General features: G+C 37.9%; 1 protein-coding gene across 5 annotated transcripts in view; it reads right to left on the reverse strand.

The window, feature by feature from the left end:
* The window catches only part of Asxl2 (ASXL transcriptional regulator 2), a 95841-nt gene that overhangs the window by 13975 nt on the left and 55256 nt on the right, over nucleotides 1-26610 (reverse strand). For 3 of the 5 annotated variants that reach the window (XM_052186201.1, XM_052186204.1, XM_052186205.1), the window contains 5 exons: nucleotides 21343-21484; nucleotides 19616-19759; nucleotides 11864-12027; nucleotides 7154-7250; nucleotides 1184-1289 (listed from right to left, as the gene is read on the reverse strand). In XM_052186201.1, coding sequence (XP_052042161.1) covers nucleotides 1184-1289; nucleotides 7154-7250; nucleotides 11864-12027; nucleotides 19616-19759; nucleotides 21343-21484 — 653 coding nt within the window. Of the gene's footprint in view, nucleotides 1-1183; nucleotides 1290-7153; nucleotides 7251-11863; nucleotides 12028-18577; nucleotides 18821-19615; nucleotides 19760-21342; nucleotides 21485-26610 lie in introns of those variants that run through there. The other 2 variants (XM_052186202.1, XM_052186206.1) reach the window with 2 other exon arrangements.

The following is a 26610-nucleotide window of genomic DNA, read 5'->3' on the forward strand; positions in this document are numbered from 1 at the left end:
AACCAGCAACAATCAAACCTTCTCTATCACCTTAAATTTTTTATTAGTAATAAAAAAGTCTATTTAGCGCCAATGAGATGGCCACCTAGGTTTGCACCAAGGAACTAATATGCTAGAAAGAACCAACTCCACACTGTGACATGTGCACCCAAAGATTTACTGTGATTTACAAGATTATACTTACCATCAATTTTATCTGTTTCTTTAAATAAATTTATAGAAAAATCAGCATTTGAGACTCTTAATTTTAGTAGGTATCTATCTTAAGTGACTTTAAAGAAGATGGACATTTATACTTGGAGCTAAAAAAAGCCTTTACTTTTTCTGTGGTTAATGAAGCCTTCTCACTGGCACTTACTGCTATGCAGAAAGGAGACTAACAAACAGGAGCTGGAATATGTAATCCTACTCAAACCAAACAAAACTATTAAAGTTATCCAGTAAAATTTCATTTTGAATTTTTTTTTTTTTGGTGTCCAAAACCTTAAAAAGAAAAAGGTTGTTTCAGACTATAGCCCTTTAAAAATAAAGTGTGTGTCTTGATTCAGTGATGTACATCCCCTAGTCACAGAAGAAAGGATTTCATTACATGCTTGGTATAATGGCCCACCATTATACAACTCTTTGGATTCCTGACTGGTTTATAATAATTAACATTTTAGAAAATCATATAAAAATGCACAGAACTCTCAAGTATAATTCTATCTCATGAAATTACTAAAAGCCAGTATTTTCCAAGGAAGGACTCTAAGATTAAAGAAAGAAGAAAACGTTCAAGTCATTTTCTTTTTCAAGCAAGTAGAATCTACTTTGTCTACAATGAAAGTTAAGGACCAGGGATTATAAGTGATAGAATTCTGTACAGCCATGGTTCTTTAAAAACAAAAAGCTGCTCTTTTGTTTGGGTTTTTCAAGATGGGGTTTCTCTATGTAAACCTGGCTGTCCTGGAACTCACTCTGTAGACCAGGTTGGTCTCAAACTCACTAAGATAAACCTCGTGAGTGCAAGGGTATAAAGAGTGCGCCACCACAACCTGGCTAAGGCTATTATTAATGAAAAAGAATTCATGATATAAAAATTACAGGTATCTAGGAACTCGACTTTCCAATAAGGTAAAACATAGAGATATCACATGACATGTGACATGAACACCTGGAGGATACAGAGTCTGCCTTCACTTACCTCTGACCATAGTAACTTTCAAAGAATTGTTCCTTCCACAGCTCTACTTTCTTCTCCTTCTCAATCTCTTGTCGAATTCTCACCTGCATTTCAGGGGTAAATTCACCTGCAATGTATCAACAGAAAAGCATTATTTATAGATTCTTATCATGAATGACTCATACCAGAACAGAATATTATCATGTCAAAGCAACAACTTCCTAAAGAAGCAAATCAGAAAAGAAAAGGAAACACCAGTAGGTGGAGTACAGACACTGTCACAAACTACCCTGTGATTTTCAATATGCAGCTAAGGCCCACAGTTTTAATATGCTCCAGCTGTTTCCCAATGTGTCTTCTTCCAATTACGGACAACATATATCATGCAGATTTCTTCTCACCTCTAACACTGATTTTCAAATTTATTTCCTTTCTTTTTTTATTGGATATTTTCTTTATTTACATTTCAAATGTTATCCCCTTTCCTGGTTTCCTCCCCCTATCTCCACCCCCCCCCCCTTACTCCTGCCTCCCCGCCCTTGCATTCCCTACACTGGGGCATTGAGCCTTCACTGGGCCAATGACCTCTTCTCCCACTGCTGCTTCACAAGGCCATCCTCTGCTATATATGCTGCTGGAGTTATGGGTCCCTCAATGTGTACTCCTTTGTTGGTGGTTTAGACCCTCGGAGCTCTGGTGCGGAGGTTTGTTCCATAAGTTATTTTGGTCATGGTGTTTGGTCTGGGCAATAGAAGAGCAACTGAGATAATAACTAAAGAACGGATACTATTGATAGGTATCATACACAGTAGTGAAAACAATTAATAACTTTTAAAATAATCTACATTAACTGGAAGTCATGGTAGAAGCCTCTAATCCTAGCACTTGGAGGCAGAGGCATGAGGATCTCTGTGAGTTCGAGGCCAGTCTGGGTTACAAAGTAAGTTCCAGGATAGTCAGGGTTATACAAAGAAAGCCTGTATTGAAAAAAAAAATTTACTATTGCCTTCATTAAATCTGTTAAATCAGATACACAAGGACAAGTAACCAAGGCCAGTAATTTCTGAGTGATGGTCCATAAAAGTTCTGTTACTTCAAATGAGTGAACCCTACAGTATGTGAAATCAGATCAGTAAGATTTTTTTATTAATATTTTTATTTTCTATATTCTTTGTTTACATTCCAAATGATTTCCCCTTTCCCAGATCCCCCCTCCCCATATGTCCCATAAACCTTCTTCTCTCCATCCATTCTCCAATCACCTCCCTCCTTTTTTTCCTCTGTCCTTATATTCACCTCCAATGCTAGATCAATCCTTTCCAGGATCAGGACCTTCTCCATACTTCTTCATGGGAGTCATTTGTTATGCGATTTTTGCCTTGGGTATTCAGGGCTTCTGGGCTAATTAATATCCACTTATCAGAGATTGCATTCCATGTGTATTCTTTTGTGACTGGGTTACCTCACTTAGGATGATATTTTCCAGATCAAACCATTTGCCTATAAATTTTGTGAACTCATTGTTTCTAATTGCTGAGTAGTATTCCACTGTGTAAATATATCACATTTTCTGTATCCATTCCTCCTTTGAGGGGCATCTGGGTTCTTTCCAGCTTCTGGCTATTATAAATAAGATTGCTATGAACATAATGGAGCATGTGTCTTTATTGCATGCCGGGGAATCCTTTGGGTATATGCCCAGGAGAGGTATAGCAGGGTCCTCTGGAAGTCTCATGTCCACTTTTCTGAGGAACCTCCAGACTGATTTCCAAAGTGGTTGTATCATCTTACAGCCCCACCAGCAGTAGAGGAGTGTTCCTCTTTCTCCACATCCTTGCCAACCACCTGCCGTCTCCTGAGTTTTTGACCTTAGCCATTCTGAATGGTGTAAGGTGAAATCTCAGGGTTGTTTTGATTTGCATTTCCCTAACGACTAATGATGTTGAGCACTTTGTAAGGTACCTCTCGGCCATCCGAATTTCTTCAGGTGAAAATTCTGTTTAGATCTGTACCCCATTTTTTAATAGGGTTATTTGGTTCCCTGGGGTGATCTGTTCAGGAACTCCCCCCCCCCACCCCCGAGCCCATGTCCTCCTCTAGGGTCTTCCCCAGTTTCTTTTCTATAGTTTCAGTGTGTCTGGTTTTACATGGAGGTCCTTGATCCACTTGGAGTGAAGTTTAGTACATGGAGATAAGAATGGATCAATTCGCATTCTTCTGCATGCTGACCTCCAATTGAACCAGCACCATTTGTTGAAAAGGCTATCTTTTTTCCACTGGCTCCTTTGTCGAAGATCAAGTGACCATAGGTGTGTGGGTTCATTTCTGGATCTTCAATTCTATTCCATTGGTCCACTTGTCTGTCACTGTGCCAATACCATGCAGTTTTTAACACTATTGCTCTGTAGTATTGCTTGAAGTCAGGGATACAGATTCCCCCAGAATTTCTTTTGTTGTTGAGAATAGTTTTAGCTATCCTTGGTTTTTTGTTATTCCAGATGAATTTGAGAATTGCTTTTTCTAACTCTGTGGAGAACTTAGTTGGGATTTTGATGGGGATTGCATTGAATCTGTAGATCGCTTCTGGCAAGATGGCCATTTTAACTATATTAATCCAGCCGATCCACGAGCATGGCAGATTTTTCCATTTTCTGAGCACTTTCACTTTTTTTCTGAGTCTTCTTCGATTTCCTTCAGAGACCTGAAGTTCTTGTGGTATAGATCTTTCACTTATTTGGTTAGAGTCACACCAAGATACTTTATATTGTTTGTGGCTATTGTGAAGGGTGTCATTTCCCTAACTTCTTTCTCAGCCTGCTTACCCTTTGAGCATAAGAAGGCAACTGATTTGCTTGAGTTGATTTTATAACCAGTCACTTTGCTGAAGCTGTTTATCAGCTGTAGGAGTTCTCTGGTGGAGGTTTTCGGGTCACTTAAGTAGACTATCATGTCATCTGCAAATAGTGATAATTTGACTTCTTCCTTTCCAATTTGTATCCCCTTGACTTCCTTATGTTGTCTAATTGCTCTAGCTAGAACTTCAAGTACTATATTGAAAAGATATGGAGAGAGAGGACAGCCTTGTCTAGTCCCTGATTTTAGTGGGATTGCTTCAAGTTTCTCTCCGTTTAGTTTGATGTTGGCTACTGGTTTGCTGTATATTGTTTTAACGATGTTTAGGTATGGGCCTTGAAATCCTGTTCTTTCCAAGACTTTTAGCATGAAAGGATGCTGAATTTTGTCAAATGCTTTTTCTGCATCTAATAAGATGATCATATGGTTTTTTTCTTTGAGTTTGTTTATGTAGTGGATAGCATTGATGGATTTCCTTATCCATCCCTGCATCCCTGGGATGAAGCCTACTTGATCATGGTGGATGATTGTTTTGATGTGTTCTTGGATTCGGTTGGCAAGATTTTTATTAAGTATTTCTGCATCAATATTCATAAGAGAAATTGGACTGAAGTTCTCTTTCTTTGTTGGATCTTTGTGTGGTTTTGGTATCAGCGTAATTGTGGCTTCATAGAACGAGTTGGGTAGAGTTACTTCTGTTTCTATTTTGTGGAATAGTTTGAAGAGTATTGGTGTTAGGTCTTCTATGAAGGTCTGATAGAATTCTGCACTGAAGCCATCTGGTCCCGTGCTTTTTTTGGTTGGGAGACTTTCTATGACCCTTTTTATTTCTTCAGGTGTTATGGGACTATTTAGTTGATATATTTGATCCTGACTTAGTTTTGGTGTCGAATATCTGTCTAGGAAACTGTCCATTTCCTCCAGATTCTCCAGTTGTGTTGAGTATAGGCTTTTGTAGTAGGATCTAATGATTTTTTTTAATTTCCTCAGTTTCTGTTGTTATATCTCCCTTTTCATTTCTAAGTTTGTTAATCTGGATACTGTCTCTGTGCCCTTTGGTTAGTCTGGCTAAGGGTTTATCTATCTTGTTGATTTTAGAAACCAGCTCCTGGTTTTATTGATTCTTTGTATGGTTCTCTTTGTTTCTACTTGATTGATTTCAGCCCTGAGTATGATGATTTCCTGCCTTCTACTACTCCTGGGTGAATTAGCTTCTTTTTGTTCCAGGGCTTTCAGGTGTGTCATTAAGCTGTTAGTGTATGCTCTCTCCTGACACCCAGGAGGCCAGCTGGGAGGAGTCAGTGTGCTCTGGTGAGTCCAGCAGGCCCCTGCGGGAGCCTTCAGATGTCTGCTTCGGGATCTGAACAGCCTGGGCCACAGCACCCTGTCTCCAAGCAGTGCAGGAGGTCAGCTGTGCACCAGAGGCCATCTGGGAAGAGGCAGCTTGCACTGGTGAGTCTAGCATTGACAAGACCAACTAACACCAGTGAGAACTAGATGGCAAAAGGCAAACGCAGGAACGTCACTAACAGAAATCAAGGCAATATGGCAGCATCTGAACCCAATTCTCCTTTAACAGCATGTCCTGGATACCCCATCACACCAGTAAAACAAGATTTGGATTTAAAATCACTGGTCATGATGCTGGTACAGGAACACATGAAGGACACACTTAAAGAAATTCCGGAGAAAATGGATCAAAAGTTAGAAGCCTTTACAAGGGAAACACAAAAATCATTGAAAGAAATTCAGGAGAATACAAAAGCCAATAAGGAGGAGACGCAAAAATCACTTAAAGAAATACAGGAGAACTTTGGTCAACAGGCTGAGGTCATGAAAAAGGAAACACAAAAATCTCTTAAAGAATTACAGGAAAGCACAAACAAGCAAGTGAAGGAGCTAAGCAAAACCACCCAGGATCTAAAATCAGAAGTAGAAACTACTAAGAAAACTCAAAGGGAGACAAATTTGGAGATAGAAAACCTTGGGAAGAAATCAGGGGACATAGAAGCAAATATCAACAACAGAATACAAGAGATAGAAGAAAGAATCTCAGATGCTGAAGATACCATAGAAACCATGGATTCAACAGTTAAAGAAAATGCAAAAAGCTTGTAACAGAAAATATCCAGGAAATCCAGGACACAAGGAGAAGACTAAACCTAAGGATTATAGGCATAGATGAGAGTGAAGATTTACAACTTAAAGGGCCAGCAAATATCTTCAATAAAATTATGGAAGAAAACTTCCCTAACCTAAAGAGAGAGATGTCAATAAGATTTTAATTGTCAGGAAAAAGGAACTTACTATGCTGTTTACTAAATGGATTCAAAGCATCATAAAATAACTAAACCTTCAATTTATCTAGTAAAGAAAACTTAGAATTCAGTTAATTAAGTTCCTCAGTATTAATCTGGAATACCGAACCAGAGATGTTAGAAAGAGTGCTTTAAAAACATAATACAGTGCTAAAGTGATGGCTCAATTGTTAAGGTGAAGTTCACAACTAAAATATATGTTTTAGTTTCTCAAGTGACTGAAATTGTTAACACAATTATACTGCTGGAGTTAATCAGGGGCTACAGTTATCTGTCTAACTGTTTCACACAGGACAGAAAATTCTACATTTAGAAAATTTAATGATCTTCACTATGATGGCTATTCTAGGTTGTCAATTTGACCACATTTGGAATTAACTAAAACATGAGTGACTGATCATAACTCTGAGGGATGTTCTTCTCTTAATTCCATCATTTGCAGTGGGAAGACCACCTCTGGGTCACACCTTTTGGAGGCAGCTTACATAAGGAAGAAGCTTGTTCTTTGTCTGCATACTCGACTGGCACTGCAGCCTACTTCTTTTGGATTCCAGCATATACTGATGACCACCGAGACATCCAGACTCATGGACAAAACTGCTACTATTAGACTCTTGGATCTTCTGTTGGTATACAGTTATTGCCAGACTAGCTGTAAGCCATTCTAATAAATTCCCTATCTCTGTGTGTGTGAATGTATACATATTCATTCTCTTCCTCTTAAGAATCCTGGCTATTACGTTTACCTTTGAAATCTATTCCAGTATCTCATGCAGTGAGTGGGACGAAGACCCTGGGAGCCACAGGGCAGAATACTTACCTTCTGAGAGCCTTTCTTTCCAGCCCTGGGCTGCAGAAGTGAAGAACTCATTGTTAAGGGCTGAGCCATTCAACTTCATCAAGCCATCTGGACCAACCTATATCAAAAAGCCAGGGAAAACCATTCAATGGAAAGGGGCAACAATATGCACTTCATGTTAACAGAATGTATGGTATGTACAATTAAATCCATCCATAGAAACATAGCTAACTCCTTCTTTTACTGCTTTAAAAAAAACCTGTAATAACGTTTCTCCTTTAAAAGAAAAATCCTTTCATGTGTATCCGTCTTCCTTTCTCACATTTCAACTCCATTTCACAATAAAATGGAAAATGTTGGAAAAATATTGTTTACTGAATAACACTTAAATACATGTTATTTCTTTCCTTTTGATCAGAGTCAATTATTTGTACTAAGTTATGTACAACACACTATAATTTAGTTTTCTCACAGACTACTTTGTTTACAATATTTTCAACTCAAACATTATCCACACTGACACATATCGAAACTTAAATAACACTGTCTTCCCAGTATCTTATCAATACTGGCCAACTAGCTTTCTATTAAAAAAAACACAAACAAAATTTAAAACCCTATAGAATTGCCCTTTGTGGGAAGTTGAACTAGAAAACTCTTAACATCCCTTTCATTAAAGCTACACATGCCAAGAGATGGACAGAGAGGGCTAGTGGTTAAGAGAATGTTCTGCTCTTGCAGAGGACTCAGGCTTGGATCCCAGCACGTACAAGACAGTGTATAACCATCATAATTATAGTTCCAGGGGATGCAGGGCACTCTTATGGCCACTTAAGGAATCAGGCACACATGCACAGGATATAAACATACATATATACAACTAAACACTCATACACATTTAAAAATATTTATCTTTAAACAACCACCCACCACAAACTTTTTTTTTTGGTCTTTTTCAAGACAGAGTTTCTCTGTATAGTCCTGGATGTCCTGGAACTCACTCTGTAGACCAGGCTGGCCTCGAACTCAGAAATCCATCTGCCTCTGCCTCCCAGAGTGCTGGGATTATTACAGGTGTGTGTCACCACCACCTGGCTCACCACAAACTTCTAACAGAAGGTATAGAGTCATAAGTGTTTCTGAGAAAAAGCATCAGCCTGCTGCAAAGAGACTAAGTAATGTTTCCTATAATACTTTGCCTATTACTCCCCAATACTTGTACTTAGGGGTGGAACAACACAAAAAATAGGACATAAGAATACATGCAAATGAGAGCACCCCATGAAATCAACCAAGTTGCTTAAAAATCATGCTGAAGCTTTAATCAACTAATTTCTCCTATCAGGAATTAACTAGGTGGATATCCTCCAAAGTAACTATTTTGAAAATAAAAGGTGAGCCGAGCAGTGGTGGCACAAGCCTGTAATCCCAGCACTCTGGGAGGCAGAGGCAGGCGGATTTCTGAGTTCGAGGCTAGCCTGGTCTACAGAGTGAGTTCCAGGACAGCCAGGGCTACACAGAGAAACCCTGTCTCGAAAAAAACAAATTCCAAAAAAAAAAAAAAAAAAAAAAAAAGGTGGAGAATTAAGTCACTAGGAACAATTGTCCTTTAGTCACTACTGCTACAAGAATATCTAATTATCTGAATTATTCACAGTACTCTGAACTGTTTTCACACATGCTGATTATAGCACTAAGCACTAAGAAACTGGCATCAAAGCAAGTCTTATAGCAAACAGACTTCAAGCTGGTGTGATGGTGCACACCTTTAATCCCAGGACTCAAAGCAGAAGCAGGCGGATCTGAGTTCCAGGCCAGCCTAGTCTACATAGCAAATTCTAGGCTACAGAGAAACCCTGTCTCAAAAACCAAATAAAAAACAGGTTATAGAATGAGAAGCACTTCACTCTGACTTTGTAGTCAAACAATTATAATGATTTGTGCAGCTTACCTTGTGAAGCTGATTATAAACTAGACAATACAGTCTATTATTATAAACTAGGGAAAATGTGTGTGTGAGTGGGTGGAGAACAACAGCCCTAGCTATCTGGGAACTTGGCACTGTAAATCAGTCTGGCCTTGAACTCACAGAGATCTGCTGCCTCTGCTCCCAGAGTGCTGGGATTAAAGGTATCTAGCATGGCCACCTTTCAGACTGTTTTAATAAGGATTAAAAAGGAAAGAGACTAAACCTATGAGCTTACAGAAGGTAGGCAAGTGTTCTACTGAACTGTATCTTTGGCAGTCTGTTGTTTGCTGCTTTTGTGTATTCATATACGTACAATGCATGTATATGTGTGGGAGTGGGGTGTCATGTCTTCCTCTACCACTCTTCATTTTATTTTTACGATGGATTCCTCAGTTTGTCCTGAATGGGTGACTCTCAAGTCCCAGAAATACTTCTGTCTCTTCCTGCCCAGTATTGGGATTACAGGTACATCAACCTGCCTGGCTTTTAAGGTTCTCCCTAGCTTTAAAAAATAAATAAATAAATAAAAAATAAAAAGATTTATTTATTATATGTAAGTATATCATAGCTGTCTTCAGAAGATGGAGTTAGATCTCATTATGGATAGTTGTGAGCCACCAAGTGGTTGCAGGGATTTGAACTCAGGACCTTTGGAAGAACAGTCAATGCTCTTAACTGCTGAGCCATCTCTACAGCCCACTCACCCTTGCTTCTTTCTGTTATTATTGTTGTTGCTGCTAGTTGTTTTGAGTCAGGGTCCCATGTGGCTCAAGTCTTGAAATCCCAGATCCTCCTGCCTTGACTTCCATCTATGGGAAATATATATTACCTCACCCAATTTAATTTTTTGTTTTCTGGAATCCCTTTATCTCATTCTTTCAGTTAGATGAAATTCCAAGCCTTACTACCAGATCTGGTAGAACTCAAACAGATATATAAATATATGAAAACGAATATATAAAAGTGAATAGGAGGCTGGAGAAATGCCTCAGCAGTTAAGAGCACCTCCAAAGGACCTGAATTCATAGTTCCTATCACCCATGTCAGGTGGCCCACAATCATTACAAGTCCAGCTTTTGAAAGTTTTGACACTGTCATCTGGCCGCTGTGGGTACTTACACACACAAGTGCAAGTGTGAGCATATATGCACAGGTATATACATAGGCATAAATAAAAATAAATTCAAGAAAACAAGCTTAAAAAAGCATAATGATCTCATTTCCTCCTCACAGAGAAGAAAAACTTAACTAGCCATTTTTCTTTAATGAAAGCATTTTCAGACCATATATTACAGCCATGCCAAAACCAAGTCTTTCTGATCACTATTTTGGCAGTTCCCAACCCTCTAGCATTTGTTCTTGGTAGTTTTCTTTTGTTCAAAACTCATATTGGGACTTAATTATTTTATTATGAAAAGAATCCTAAATGCTCCTTTTAGAGAGATTTAACAAAGAAAAAGTAACAAACTTAACTATCACTAATATTTCATGTTCTACATACTTCTAGTTATCTATGCTTATCTGAATTCACATCTTTAGCTTGACTCTTCTCCCTTAACTGAGGCACTATCCTGTTAATAATAAAACAAGACAATTAAACTCTCGAACTAGAATCTATTGATACCTGTATCTCAATCGGGATAACCATTCAACTTTCTATTTCCCCTATCTCCTTCCAACTCTCACCCCGATGGTCTTTCATTACATTCTTCCTCCCTCCCTTTTTCTTTCATCACAGCACGAGGAACTAAAACTAGGGGCCCTTGCATGCTACACAAGCATCTTACCACGAGTCTCTTATCTCCAGCCTGATTTTTTAAATCAAAATTAGAGAGTCCATCTCCCTTATAAGGTTTATTTTATAAAACTTACCTGCTAAGACATACACCCTTATTTCTAACTTAGTAGTATAGCTACTGCCTTTGAACTGAGACATTCCCTACTCAAAGACTGAGGGACCCTCAGAAGCTTCAAAAGCAAAGGAGACACAATGTGGGGGTCTCAACCTGTGGTTCATGACCCCTTTGGCAAACCTCTATCTCCAAATATATTTAATTATAATTCATATACTCACAAAATTATAACTTGAGGTAGCAATGAAAGTAATTTTATGCTCATACAACATGAGGAACTATATTAAAAGGTAGTAAGATTAGGAAGGTTGAGTGGCAACTGTCTAGAGGCTCCTAAAACTTACAAGTGTATATGGGTGGTGGTGGTGGTGGTGGTGGTGAAGCAGTAAACTCTCCAGCTGAGTAAACTGACTGCTCATTGGATAAGGAGCTCTAGGGATGCAGGTTTTGAGTCATCAACAATACTAGGGGAGACTTTCTTGCTATCCAGCTCCAAAGTCCTATAAAGTAATGTTAATAAACTCACTGCTTTACTAAACTAAACTTGGGTGGAACCATTTCTTTTGTTGAGTGGTTGGTTTCTTGTATTTTCAAGGTAAGTAAGGGAACAGTACTGTTAGCATCACACTTTTATAGGAATACATAAAATGATATTTTTTTTATTTGTTTGGTTTTGATGACGCTATATGTAGTCTTGGCTGTACTGAAATACACTCTGTACATTCTCTCTCTCTCTCTCTCTCTCTCTCTCTCTCTCTCTCCATGGTGAGACATCTGTAATCCCTCAGGAAATAAACCTAAGTATGAGACATCCTCAGCTCTATAGTCTAAGTACAGCCTAGAATACATGAGATAATGATAAACAAGACTCATTCAGTTATACAGTTATGTACGTTTGACATTACATACCTGCCGATCCACCTCTGGAAGCAAGAGAAGCAGGCGCTGCTGGCAGTCTCCAGGGAGAACTGAAAAGGTGTGCTTGTTGATCAGGGCTCGAAGGTTAGTATTAACCAGAATGGAATCAGGAGTCTCCACATCAATGTCAGCACATTTAGTCCTTTTCATTTGTCCTACAGAATTCAGAAAACAATTATTTTATCATTTGGCTTCCTTTCAGTTTTGTATCTAATCATAGTTTGCCTTGTAGTAAAAGTAAAAAATGGAAAAAAACTCAGAATTAAATACTATATATACTGACAGTTAAAAAGTCTTAGAAATGTCTAAGGCAAAGAAAATAAATTCTGATAATTTATCAAGAATAAACAAACAAAAAAACCTATAAAAGTAGATCTCTAAAAGTAGATCTCTAAAAGCTGTTCGTCAGATACCTAAGAGACAGCTTTCTCCCCCCAATTAAACAAGCTTGTGAGAAAGGACAAGAAGAAGCCCTCTGTTCCCTTTAGGCTGAAGTTCCAGGGAGTTGTGAGCCACACAATGCTGGGAACCAAACCTGGATCTTTTACACGAGCTGTGTTCTAAACAAGCGTTCTCTGTACATACGCAGTTTGTACAGCTCAAAGCGCAGCTACCCTGGGCTTTGAGTTCCAGGCTAATATGATCTGCATTTTTGCTTTAAAACAACAAAAAAGATAAACAGATTTAAGGACACAAAGATTAGTAATATTAATTTTAAAACTGTGGTGCTTTGTTTTTAGATATTTTCATAATTTTTACTATTTCCACTGAATCTTATTTTTAAATCTTCCATCTTTCATTATTCTCATTATGTAAATTTAAGTCTTGTAATAAAAGTTTAAGAAAAAATGAAAAGGCATTTTAACGTTAAAAACGTTTCCATAAAAAGGCAAATACAGCAATAATTGAATGTGAAATATGCAGGAAACAGCAAAAAACCTAAGTATTTCTGAACTGAAATTTATAGCATAATCTTAAAGAAAACTTGTAATAAATATTTTTTCTTCCCCCCCCCCCCCCCGCCCGCCCCAGATGTGGTTTTTCTGTGTAGCCCAGGCTGTCCTGGAACTCAGAAAACGCATGCCTCTAACTCCCAAATGCTGAGACTAAAAGTGTACGCCACCACTGCCCAGCTTGTAATAAATATTTAACAAACTTAAAACATTGTTTTACAGGCTGAAAAGATGGCTCAGCTGTGAAGAGCACTGACTGCTCTTCCAGAGGTTCTGAGTTCAATTCCCAGCAACTACATGGTGGCTCACAACCATCTATAATGAGATCTGAGGCCCTCTTCTGGTGTCTGAGGACAGCAAGAGGGTACTCACATAAAATAAATAAATATATCTTAAAAATCATTGCCTTACATTATTTATTTTATGTTCGTTTGTGTGTTGAAAGGTAAAAGCCAACAGAGCATATATGAAGGTCAGGGAAAAACTTTCAGGAGTTAATTCTCTCCTATCATTTGCACCCTAGGGGTGAAATTTGGGTGTTCAGACTTGGAAGCAAGTGTTCTTACCTGCTGAGTCATTTGGCTAGCCCCTGACACTCTTATATAAAAAGAGTTATTGTACAAAGCTATGCAGTTCTCAGTGTAAATACACACCAGCTCCTGGCTGAGTAATGTTACTCTGTGCTACAGAAAAGGGATTACCTCAGATCAGGCCCTTGGAAGTCTTAGAAATTAAAATACAACAGAATCTCAACAATTATCTAATAAATTATACAGTATGCCACTATGAGTGTCACTAAAATTCAGAAACAGGTTTATACTTAGACCACAGCTATGAAACATAGAATAGAGTTGCTATGTGTAAAATGGGTAGGAAATAGCAAATGTAAACAACAATCAAGAATTGACAAGCTTGGGGCCTGGAGAGATGGCTCAGTGGATAAGAACACTGACTGCTCTTCCGAAGGTCCTAAGTTCAAATCCCAGCAACCGCCTGGTAGCGCACAACCATCTGTACAGCTACAGTGTACTCATGTACATAAAATAAATAAATAAATCTTTAAAAAGAAAAGAATAAACAAACTTATCCCAGCAGTGGTGGCACAAGCCTTTAATCCTAGCACTTGGGAGATAGAGGCAGGTGGATTTCTGAGTTTGAGGTCAGCCTGGTCTACAGAATGAGTTCGAGGACAACCAGGGCTACACAGAGAAAACCTGTCTCAAAAAAAAAAAAAAAAAAAAAAAAAAAAAGGAAGGATTAGGACTACTATCGAAGTTAACACATGTAATCCCAGCACTTAGAAAATAAAGGAAGAAGAATCATTAAGGCTATCTTCCATTACATAATGAATTCAAAGCCAGCCAGGTTCAAGAAACCCTGTCTCAAAACACACACCATCAAAAAGTCTACCTCTTGATAAGGCTCAAGGAACACTGTGAGATATAAGGCAGTAAGGTTGTATGGACAACAGTTTTGTTGGATTGGGATAAAACACTCTCATCTGCACATAACAAGAATTTCAGTTTTGATCTCATAGCTGCTGTTTGCTGACAAAGATAGTATTCCAGTACGAAAAGGGAAGGAACAAAGGGCTCCTTCCTCATCTTTAGCTGAGGAAGTCAATTTCCCTTACCCGTGTGGTTGGCCATGCCACAGTAAACATGCTTGCTTGCGTGCTCCCCCCCACCCCCACAAACGGGTGACTCAGTGAGTTTTATTTTTAAGACAGGATTTGAAGGTGGGTAAGAATGTTGCCAGGGAATCAGAGCTGGGTGGTGTTTATGAATGAATTAAGTGCTCAAAAAATTTTATACTTAAAATAATACCACAAAAGATATTAAGTGGTACAAATGATAACAGGTATTTCGGGTATAAAATATATAGTCAAGAAATTAACCAGAGTAAAAGAAGAAGGTAGATTATTTTGAGAAGATTAAGTTAAAAAAAAAAAAAACCAGAATGAGAAGACTTAACATATATCCAACTAGAAGTCAAGAATTGGGCATTTGGGTCTGTTGAGAAATGGTTAACTGGGTAAGAGGACTTGTGCAAACATGATGACCCAAGTTCAGATCTATAGCATTCACATGAAAAGTCAGATGTGTACACATATGCATGTAAGCCCAGAGACTGTGTATGTGTTGGGCGTGGGGGCCTTAGACAGGGGAGACAGAAACAGGAGGATTTCCAGAGGTCTGCTGGTCAGCCAGTCTAGCTAAACACTGAACTCCAGACTTGGTGAAATATCCTTTCTCAAGAGAATAAGATAGACAGTGATAGGGAAAGACAGATGGCATGGTGCACACCCTCCATGCTGAACACAATCCTACACACACATACACACACGGGGGGGGGGGGGGGGGGGGATGGATGGATGGATGGGATGACGGGCCACTGAGAGAGCGACAAAGACAGAAGAAGCAACAGCAAAAAGGTGAAACAGGTAACAGGCATAGAAGTGTTCATTTGTAACCAGAGCAACTGGGTTTACAAACACTCTAAGGCAGGAGGTTGAAGGCAGTTAGCATTGGGTACACAGTAAAACCTTACTGAAATATACAGAAAAGAGAGATGATAATAGCAATGAATTTAGAACAAGGCAAACTATAAAAACAAACATAAATGTCTAAAGCAGAAATGTGCATATTAAAAACACAAGTATCAAAGTCAATAATAAAATAAATGTAACGGATATCAAATAGCAATAAAAAGACTTGTATGATAAAAACTTCAAGTCTTTGAAGAAAAAAATAGAAGATATGAGAAGATGAAAAAAAAAATCTCGCATGCTCATCGATTGGTAATACCAACATAGTAAAGATAGGTATCTCACCAAATCAATCTACAGATCCAATGCAATTCTCATCAAGACTCCAACACAATTCTTCATAGATCTTGAAAGAGCTATTCTTACCTTCATATGGAAACACAAAAATCTAGGATTGTTAAAACAATCCTGAACAATAAAAGAACTTTGGAACGTCTCATGGGTTCTGATTTCACTCTATTATAAGCTACTACAAAGCTATAGTAATAAAACCAGCTTGGTATCATCATAAAAACAGACAAGATAATCAATGGAATAGACAAAGACCAGGGCATAAATTGACATACTTAGACACTTGATTTTTGATAAAAAAAGCCAGAAATAAGCACTGGAACAAAGACAGCATCTACTACAAATGTTTTTGGTCAAACTAAATGTCTGCATGTAGAAGAATCTATTACCCTGTACAAAATTCAACTCCAAATGGATCAAAGACCTCAACATAAAACCAGGTACATTGAACCTGAAAGAAGAGAATGTACTAATTGGCATAGGAAAAGACTCCTGAAACAGAACAAAAATAATTAAGATTACCAAGATCAACAATTAATAATGACATAATTAATAATTATTAATAATAATTAATAATAAATAATAATGATAATAATAATAAACAAAAGAAAAGAAAGAAAAAACAAGAAACTAAAAAGTTTCTGCATGGCAAAGGGCACCATCATTCTGACAAAACAGCAGCCTACCGAACAGGAAAAGGTTTTCACTAAGTATATAGATATATATATCACCTGACAGAGGACTAACATTAAAAATTAAGTCAAAAAACATTATTTCAAAACTACAAATAGCCCAGTTAAAGAATGGGGTACAAGTCTAAACAAAGAATTCTTAAAAGAAATTCAAATGGCTGAAAAACACCCGTAGCCATCAGGGAAATGTAATTTAAACCTTTGAAAGTACATCTTAGACCTGTCAGAATGACTAAGATTAATAAAACAAGTGACAGTTCATGCTGGTAAAGATGTGGAATAAGGGAAAGACTCTCCCATGGCTAGCCTTAGACACATATAAAGAAATCATGTGTTATGTGAGACAGAGAAATGCCCATATAAAAACATTTTAGCATATCTTATGCAATCAGTAACTAATCTTACCAAAAAAGCACACTTATAAAACAATGCTCTAATTTAAAAATGTTAAGTTGTGTCTGCATGTGACTGTCTATGAGTCTGTCCATATCTGCACAGTGCTGAGGAGGGAACCAAGTTCCCAGGTGCTGGAGGTGCGGGAGGTCGTGAGCCTGGAGATGAGCTGGAAACCAAGTACTCAGAGAGCAGTGCAGGCTCTAACTCCTGAGCTACGCCAGCCACAGGGTTCACTATTTTGGATTAACAATCTTGATTCTATGAACTCAGAATTCACTGAACAAGTAGGACTTCAATATTGTTAAGCCTAAAAGACCATGTCTCTGCCATGCCAAACAATACCAAGAATAGCAGCAGACTTACTTCTGAACATTTATATTTACTTCCTTACTTTTCATATGGCTCCATGAAGCAAATAATGCTATTTATTTATTTATTTATTTTTGGATTTGTGTTTTTTTTTTTTTTTTTTGAGATAGTGTTTCTCTGTATAGTCCTGGCTATCCTGGAACTCACTCTGTAGACCAGGCTGGCCTCGAACTCAGAAATCCGCCTGCCTTTGCCTCCCAGAGTGCTGGGATTACAGGCCTGTAAGTATGTTTATTTACTTCTGCATAGCTGGGATCACAGGCACATGCTTCTATGCACACGAAACTCAGTAATTATTAGCACCCACTGCACAGATACATGAACATGCTCAAATGACATGACTAAGTAAAAATGTAACAAACGGAAGCCAGAAAGGTCAATTTCTGTATGTTTCTTGTCACTACTCTGCATAGGTACAAGTATCAGAACCCATGACATCTGGTCAAAAGATACTTCAGCTAAAGTTCAGAACAAAAATCCTTATATATATGGAAATAAAAATAAGTGCAAAATATTTTTTCAGGAAAGGAAGTAAGAGTAAAAACATTTAAAAACATCTTTTTAAGCCAAATGATAATAAATAGCACTAAAGAGGTATATTGTCAAGCCAGGCAGTGGCGGCGCCTGCCTTTAATCCAAGGACTTGGGAGGCAGAGAAACAGGCAGATTTCTGAGTTCAAGGCCAGCCTGGTCTACAGAGTGAGATCCAGGAAAACTAGAGCTACACAGAGAAACCCTGTCTCGAAAAAACCAAAAATAAAAGTCAAGAGAGAGAGGGAGGGAGAAAAGATACTTTAAATCAGGACTTCAGTGTGTAACACAGTATAAAGTATAACATGTAATACTTCTACCTCAGTTTATAAGAACTAGGATTATATGGGTAGTTAAATGAATCTTGAAAATGTGCCTGCACAATTATCTTCTGAGCTTTCCTATTCTTTACTAATCAACTGATCTGCTAGTGGTGGTTGAGAAAAGCATTTTGGTATTTGTATTTGACTTATTCCCCAAATTTCAGAATAGTGCCTATGAAGATATGAATGTGAAAAGCTGATGACAAGCTCCTGCCACCTGGGTCCTAGCTAGTGGCATTGCTTGGGGAGATGGGCATGGCAGACAGAGATGGATTAATGGCACCGACCTTTGAGGTATTGTCTGATACTGTTTGACAAGCAAGTGACATGACCAGCCTACTCCTACTGTCACAAAAACTGGTGCCACTGCTGTGCTTCTGCTTGTTACCTCCAGTCTGTGAACCAAAATAAACCTCTCAACATCCTGAAGTTGCTCACGTGTTGTTACAGCAATGAACAAACAGCACAATACCCTATCACTGATCTGCAGCTCAATGTGATATTGCTAAACCATTCAACTTCAACACATAATAAACTTGTCTTTTACTTAAAGCATCAAAATGCTTTCATTAATTTTTAATTTTTTCAACCCTATGCCTCACCTTTCTTTTCTGTCATCCATTTTTCCAGTTCTTGAGCCCTTTTCGTGGTCTGTAGCCATAGTTGGCTTATTTATGACAATTCCTTTTCAGCTTCATCCAATTTTCATCTTTTCAACCTTTGCTGACACCTGCCCATTTGGCTGTCTCCTTGTTTTCTTCAATCAAACTGATTAAATATTTTTTTTTGTCCGTATTCTCATTTTAGAGGGATTTCCAAGGGAGTTCAATTTACAATATTTAATTATAATCCCTTCTATCTTTTTATCTATAAAAACAAGAACGAGGTAGGACCTATTGGTACAAAGAGAAGTAAACCAAAAAAAAATGACTGATAACAGATTTTTCTGTGACACAGTTTGATAAGGGATGAACAGAATATAAAGACAACTAATAGCTCAAAGATAAAAGAATGAAATTAATAATGGGAAAGGGCATTAAATCAATTCTATCCGTGTTTATTTTTATCTCTGAGAAGGAATTATCAAATTTGAATGCAGCGGTGTTTCCTATTATATCATCACTTGTGAGGCTGAAGCAGTGAGAGTATAAATTAAAGTTGAGTCCTAAGTTATCTTAGACTGTATAAACGAGACACTGTCTTTAAAAAGAGAAGGGCACCAAGCTGGGGATGAAGGGCGCACAGCTAGGGTAGAGCAAGGCCCTAGCACACTCAAAGCTGGGGGCTAGTATTGCTCTGTATGAAACAATAAATCCTCAAGGAAATTGTATCAAAAACATTAATAAAAACATTGAGATAATAAAAAAAAAAAAAAAGTAAGTCTAGTCGCGAATAGTGGCGCACACCTTTAGTCCCAGCACTTTAGTAAGGAAAAGGCCATCCTCATCATAGTACAAATTTCAGGAAAGCCAGGGCTTTATAGAGAGACCTTGTTTTAAAACAACACAAAAGAAATCATGTCTGACTATTTAAAATAAAATTAAAATTAAACAGTAACTCAAGCCAGTGGCTAATGATTTCAAACATACTGTGAACACACTGTTGCACTGAAAAATAGAAGTCCTTGTGAACTAACTTACTTGTGTGGAGTCTGTCAGACCTCTGGAAAGACTTCTTCCCCAAGCCTAGCAGAGAATTTTCCACTTTCACTGAGGAAGAAAAGCTGGAATTTGAATTCTGGGGACTGCTTGACTGTCCATCAGATTGCTTTCCTTCCCATAGAGCTAGGGGGAAAAATAAGTGAAGACTGGTGACAGAGGTGCATACACAAAAGGCCATTGAGGGTGGGCAAGGCAGGCAGCTACCAACCTGACAACCTGAGTTCATCTGTGGGCCCTCCATGGTAAAGGAGAACTGACTCCCACAAGTCAGCCTCAGACCTCCACAGGTTATTTGCTCCCCAAACCCCAATAGATCTAATCAAACTATTATTTCATGGTAATTATAGGACTTATGATTGAAAAAATGTAAACCTCTTGAATGATTTGTAAAATAAAATCCCTTTCATCTTTTCTTACATTATTTATCTCCAATTATAAATATCTGCTCTAGCAAAATTAAAAAGTTCTGTAAGACTCAGACCTTTGATTTTTATGGCAGTCCGTAGAATGTTTTATTAAATTATATAATGCAAAACAAAGACTGTGTGTGGCAAAACAACTAATAACAAAACAAGCAATAATAAATACCCAAAGCCCATGAAACATGTCCAATGGAAAAAATAAGTGTATGTATTTTAGAAAGCCTATACAATTTTCCACATTTTATTTTTAAGTTTATTTTGACTTGATGTGTATGAACATTATGCCTGCATTATCTTATTGCCTCACCTGTATGTGCAGTGTCCACAGATACCAGAGGATGAAATCAGATTCCCTTGAACTAGAGTTAAAAGTAGGTGGTGGGCACTAATACCAAGCCCTCTGCAAGAGCAGTACACTTTCTTAATGACTGAACCATCTCTCCAGCTCCATCTTCATATTTTAAATGAGAGCACTGATAAGGAGTTCACTTTAGAGCTGTATAGATGACTAAGTCCAAAAGGTTCTTATTGAATAAGGGCCTAAGTTTCATCCTTAGAAACCACATAAAGAACCAAATTACAGCACATTTGTGATCCCAGTACCAGGAAGTGGAGACAGGAGGATTCCTGAGGTTGGTTGGTCAGCCAGTTTAGACTAAACCACAAGCTCCAGGCCAATGAAAGACCCTGTACAAAATGAAGCTATCAGAAGCTGAATGGTTCAGGGGAATGACCATGGTCAGAGGCCATCCTCTGACCTCAACCGCATTAGGCTTCCAAAGCCTAAATCAAGCCTAATCAAGGCTGATATATTAGAGTTTTCTCATTAATTTCCAATAATGAAATATCTAAATTTCACTGCTATAGTTTGAATTAAGTACATGCTAATTTTATATAAAAGTTTTTTGGTTTTATGGATTTGTTTTTTTTTTTGTTTTGTTTTGTTTTTCCCCAGACAGGGTTTCTCTGTATAGCCCTGGCTGTCCTGAAACTCACTCTGTAGACCAGGTTGGCCTTGAACTCAGAAATCCACCTGCCTCTGCCTCCCAAGTGCTGGGATTAAAGGCGTACACCAACACCACCCAGCTATAAAAGTATTTTCTGTTTATCCTAGGATTTTGTATCTAGGATAGATTTTGTTCTGTGGCAGCAGACAGATTATGCTAATAAATATAGCAATTTAAAAACAAATAATGTAGTAAAAAAATTTATAATATCCAAAGTACAAGTATGTTAGGGAAAAAAAAATCCCATTGCCCATGGGGAAATCCTCAGCCTGCCTACCAGGTTTGGCAGGCACAGAGTCAGCAGCCGCTTTGACAGTCTTCAGAGAGAGGTGTTGACTGGAGATGGACATGCTTGGTCTGCATTGCTGCTGCTGCTGCTGCTGCTGCTGCTGCTTCTTCTGTTGTTGTTGCTTCAGGGCCTATAAAGAAAAAAACAGTAAGAACCAAGCAAACTGCATGATTTAAATGGTAAGAATTTACTCTGAAATCTGCTCAACGCAATTGAAAGCTTAAATTAAACAAAAATAGCAAGGCATAAATGACCTTTAGAGTTTAGGTACTCTGAGAGGCCAAAATCATTCCTTTATATATAGAGGCAAGGAAAAATCATTAGAATTTTTTTCTAAATGGAAAAACTTGGGGGGAAAAAAGGCAAGAAATTCACAATCTTCTAATTAGAGAACTGCACATGTACTTTTATCATATCTGGGAAAAGAATTAAGCCATACATCAATAACTAAGCTTAATTTGACTTGATTGTATGAAAAGAGGCAAATATTTGTATTAAATTACCTTGGGTAAGAGCAGTTGAGACTTGTCAAAGTCTCAGTAACCTACCTTCTTGTTATTTTAGGTCATTTTTATTTCTACAAGGTTCTTAATAGAATTATGTTATTTGGAATAAATATTTAAAAAGAGAAGACCTGTGAGATGGCACAGTGGATAAAGGCATCCCTCTTGAAACATAGACTGTGGAGTTTGAACCCTAGGACCCACACACAGGAAGAAGATTAATGACTCTCTGACCCCCAGGTGTGTGCAACGATACATACATATATAGAGATAGATATGCACACACAAATAGAACCAAAAAGTTCAACAACAAAAAAATCCCCTTCTTCAAATTTGAGAAATTTATGGTTGTGATTAACTTATCAAACTTTCAGGATAAAGTGTGAAGACATGAACATAGCCATCTTTATGTTCCCATAGACATTAAAGCATGTATACATACACATGCCACACACATCCATACCTACATGTACACGTGCATGCAATCAAGGGGAGATGGCTGAGCAGTTAAAAGGACTTGCTGTTCTTTCAGAGAACAAAGGTTTAACTCCCCAAACTCCTATGACAGCTCACAACCGTGTGTGACCACCATGTCTGATCCTGTAAATAAGTCTAAAATAACTCTTAGTTTAAATGATTTAAAATGTTCATGGGTTCTGGACCAGGAGTGGTGGCACACGTCTTTTAGCATACTTTTTAGGAGGTAGAAGCAGGAGGATCTGAGTTTCAGGCCACACTGTAAAACCTAGTCTCAAAATATTAAAATTATGGGTTCTAATTATAAATAAAAAAACAAGAAATAAATTTAAAAAATTTAATTCATACTCAAAGGTAAATTTTTTATTTTTTGGACTATCACTTAAGTTTAGGTATACAATCCTCAAGGATAATTATGGGCAATCATCTTTATTCAACTTCTTTATTCTTTTTCATATATTCTCATCTCTACTAAATATATTAAAACTATTACTGTACATTTTGTAAATAGCACTATTATCTACAGACTGTGGCAAAACTTATTTAAGAGTACACAAGGAAGGCATGTATCTGTATGTCAGGTTAGCTTAGTGGAGAATGCATTCTGGAGCGAGTGTTCTTTGTAAAATATATTTCACTCCATACACCACCTGATAGTTTTATGTCTGTTAACATATTATACATACAACCTTGGTTGTATGTCTATATATAGCATAGAAACCAAAAATGAGAGAATAGTATTTGCTTTTCATAGGCTAACTTAATCCACTTATTTTCTTCGGATACATTCGGTTTTCCGTAAATAGTTTAACTTTGCTCTTTATATTATATAAAGTATATATAAAAAATTATACTGTATTTACACTTTATTTATTGGCAAGTCTGTGAGAAGACCCAGCACCAACATAGGAGGTAATAACTATGTCATGTCCTTGACATCAAGACAGTATCACCATGATAGATTTGTAAAATGTGAACCAAAATCAAAGCCTTGTTTTTGATAGCACTGTTTTTTCCTTTTCCCGAGACAGGATTTCTTTGTGTATAACCCTTAACTATCCTGGAATTCCCACTGTAGACCAGGCTTTGCAGTGTTCTTGAAAACAGCCTTCAACTATTTCACTGTGAATGTTTGCATGTATGTTCATCAGAAGTCTGGTCTATAACAATGCCCCTACATATCCTTCTGTGTGTGCATGTGTATGGTTTTTCTGTGTCTGTTTTTAATATTAAAGTACGGAAGGATTACTAACTTGCATATTGTTTTCCCCAGCAGCTTTCTAATACTATTTCTAATAGTACTGACTTATTTCATTCAGCACACTGTTGATGTTCTCTTTGTATTCAGCTAAGATTATGTGTCCTATTTTAATTCTTTAACTTTTTATTTTACAAATTTATTTTTATATGTGTATGTGTTCATATGAATATACCCCACATTTGTACAGGCAACAATTGGAGGTGAGAAGTCGTCAGGTCTCCCAGAATTGATGATATACCCAGTTTTAAGCTACCAGACATGTGTGCAAGGAACCAAAGGGTCCTCTGCAAGAACAAGTACTTGTACCTGCCCAACCATCTGTTCAGTCCCAAGAATGTGTATTTTGAACAATCTGAGACATAGGGTTGATGGCCTTGGGACCGCATTTTGAGATCCACTTTCCTGTATAACTCAGTTTTGGCTTCACTTGAGAAAGCCTATCAAAATGTAAAGAAAAGGATAAACAAACTAACAAAAGAAGTGAGAAAACAAGGGAGATGCTGAATTGACAATGGATACTGAAGGACGACTGAAGTCTAGATGAGAATATAAAGAGTCTTATCTGGTTCAGGTCTTTCAATGTTTTTCTAGGCTCCTACATGCTTGTGACTGGTAGTTGTGAGGACTGGTAGTTGTAAGGACTGGTAGTTGTGAGGACTGGTAGTTGTGAGGACTGGTCCAGATGCCTATCAAGTGAGTGGGTGGTCTTTCACAGGTTAGGTCACAAACTTGCTTACACCCTTGAGGGAATCATCTAGAACTCTGGCTGCAAAGGTTACCTATGCATCTGACCGCCCCTAGCAAATATAAAGTGAACTCCTTTAATTCTATGACTGTGTTCCCCTGTGGAATTGGCTCCAACCAGATATCATTCTATGTTGGTTAATAATGAGAACACAGTTCTGATTCCAATTTCTTCCCTTATAGTGTCAAAGTAGTTTGCTGGCCAGGCTTCCATGTACAGTTCTCAGATATTATGCTAGTGTGGTTTGATGAAAACCGGAGACCAACCACTTACCTACTCAGCAGAGGCCCTCTGTGTTTGAGTATGGTTTTTGTTTTTTTTTGTTTGTCTTTGTGGAGTATAAAGGTTGATATCAATGCCTTCTCTAGTAGAGTCAATCTTTTTTTAGGTAGGTTCTCTCACTAAACCTTGAGCTCACTGAACCATTTAGACTAGGTAGCCTTCAAGTCCCAGGAATGTCATAGCCATGATCATGGGTGTAAAACATTATTTATAGGTTTTTGTAGGTATTTATGTGTCTATACATGTGTCTGCAGCAGCAGTGATGCACAGAAGAGGGTGATGAATTCCCTGGAGGTAAAATCACAAGCAATTATCAAGTTAGGCTGTTTGTTATTTCTTACTATTAACAAACTTTTTTGCAAATATTTTTCTGTATATTTTTTTATCTTAAGACCTAAATTGAAGCTGGGCAGTGGTGGCACACACCTGTAATCCCAGCACTTGGGAGGCAGAGGCAGGCGGATTTCTGAGTTCGAGGCAAGCCTGGTCTACAGAGTGAGTTCCAGGGCAGCCAGGACTACACAAAGAACCCCTGTCTCGAAAAACCAAAAACCAAACCAAACCAAACCAAACAAAAAAGACCTAAATTGTTTAATTCTATGTTCCTGGTGCATATACATTCAAAATAGATAATGTAAAATTTCTAACAAAGTTGTAGCAGCTGTGAATATAGCTCAGTGGCAGAGAACTTGCCTATCATGCATGAGGTCCTATGTTCAATCATCCATACTTAATGAAGTATTTTTTATTATACGGCATCACTACAACTTCACCTTACTTGGCAATTTGGGATATTATACTGCACTTGCCAATTTCACCTTACTTGGCAATTTGGGATATAAAAATATTAAAGTATGAGAATAAAAAAGTGTCTATGTTTTCCTAATTACTTGTCAGTTTTTTTTTTAATTTTATGTGCATTGATATTTTGTCAATATGACTTTTTGAAGGTGTTGGATCCACTGGAGTTACAGAAAGTTGGGAGCTGGGATGTGGGTGCTGGGAATTGAACACAGGTCCTCTGGAAGGGTAGCCAGTGCTCTTAATCATTGATTCATCTCTCCAGTCCTATTTGTCAGTTTGTATTTATTAATCATTTGCTTTTTCTTGGAGAGGGTTGCTAGACAGTGTCTTGCTAGATAGCCCAGGCTGCCTTGCAATTAGGATCCCCTTGCTTCAGCCTCCTAAGGACTCAGACCACGTTACTGTGCAGCCAGCCAAAAGCATTGAAAGGAAGGGAGGAAGGAAAATCCAAAGACAGCTCTTTGAAAATTCCAATAAAACTGAAAACCCAACTTGCAATTGGTACAGGAACAAATAAATGAACAGAAATAAAAAACAAAAAAAGGAAACACTATGTAACTTTATAGCAGCATTTATAATAGCTAGGTAAAAGAAACCTTTTAACTTCTTTTTAAACATTTATTCATTGTGTATATGATGCAGCCAGGAGGCATATGTGTAGAGATCACGAATAACTCCAGGGAGCCAGTTTCCCTTCCCACCATGTAAGTATTGCTTTTTCCCCCCTGAGACAGGGTTTCTCTGTGTAGCCCTGGCTGCCCTGGAACTCACTCTGTAGACCAGGCTGGCCTCAAACTCAGAAATCTGCCTGCCTCTGCCTCCCAAGTGCTGGGATTAAAGGCGTGCGCCACCACCACCAGGCACATAAGTATTACTTATTCAACCTTGGTAGTGGAGATAATTTCTACCACTTTCTCACCAACTCTAGAATAAAAAACAATGTTACTGTTGTGGTAGAAATTTGTTCATTTCAAAACTGTACAAGAAGAATATTACAAGATTGAAACTAAAATAATACAGACAGGGTACCACTGTACAGGCCAGGTTGGCATCAAACTCTCCCTTCACTACCTTAGCCTCCGAGGTGACAGGATTACAGGTGTATTACAATACTTGACTACAAGCTAAAATTTGAAAGAGAGAGAGAGAGAGAGAGACAGAGAGAGAGAGAGAGAGAGAGAGAG

This window comes from Apodemus sylvaticus, chromosome 6, assembly GCF_947179515.1.
Source record: "Apodemus sylvaticus chromosome 6, mApoSyl1.1, whole genome shotgun sequence".
Lineage (NCBI taxonomy): Eukaryota > Metazoa > Chordata > Mammalia > Rodentia > Muridae > Apodemus > Apodemus sylvaticus.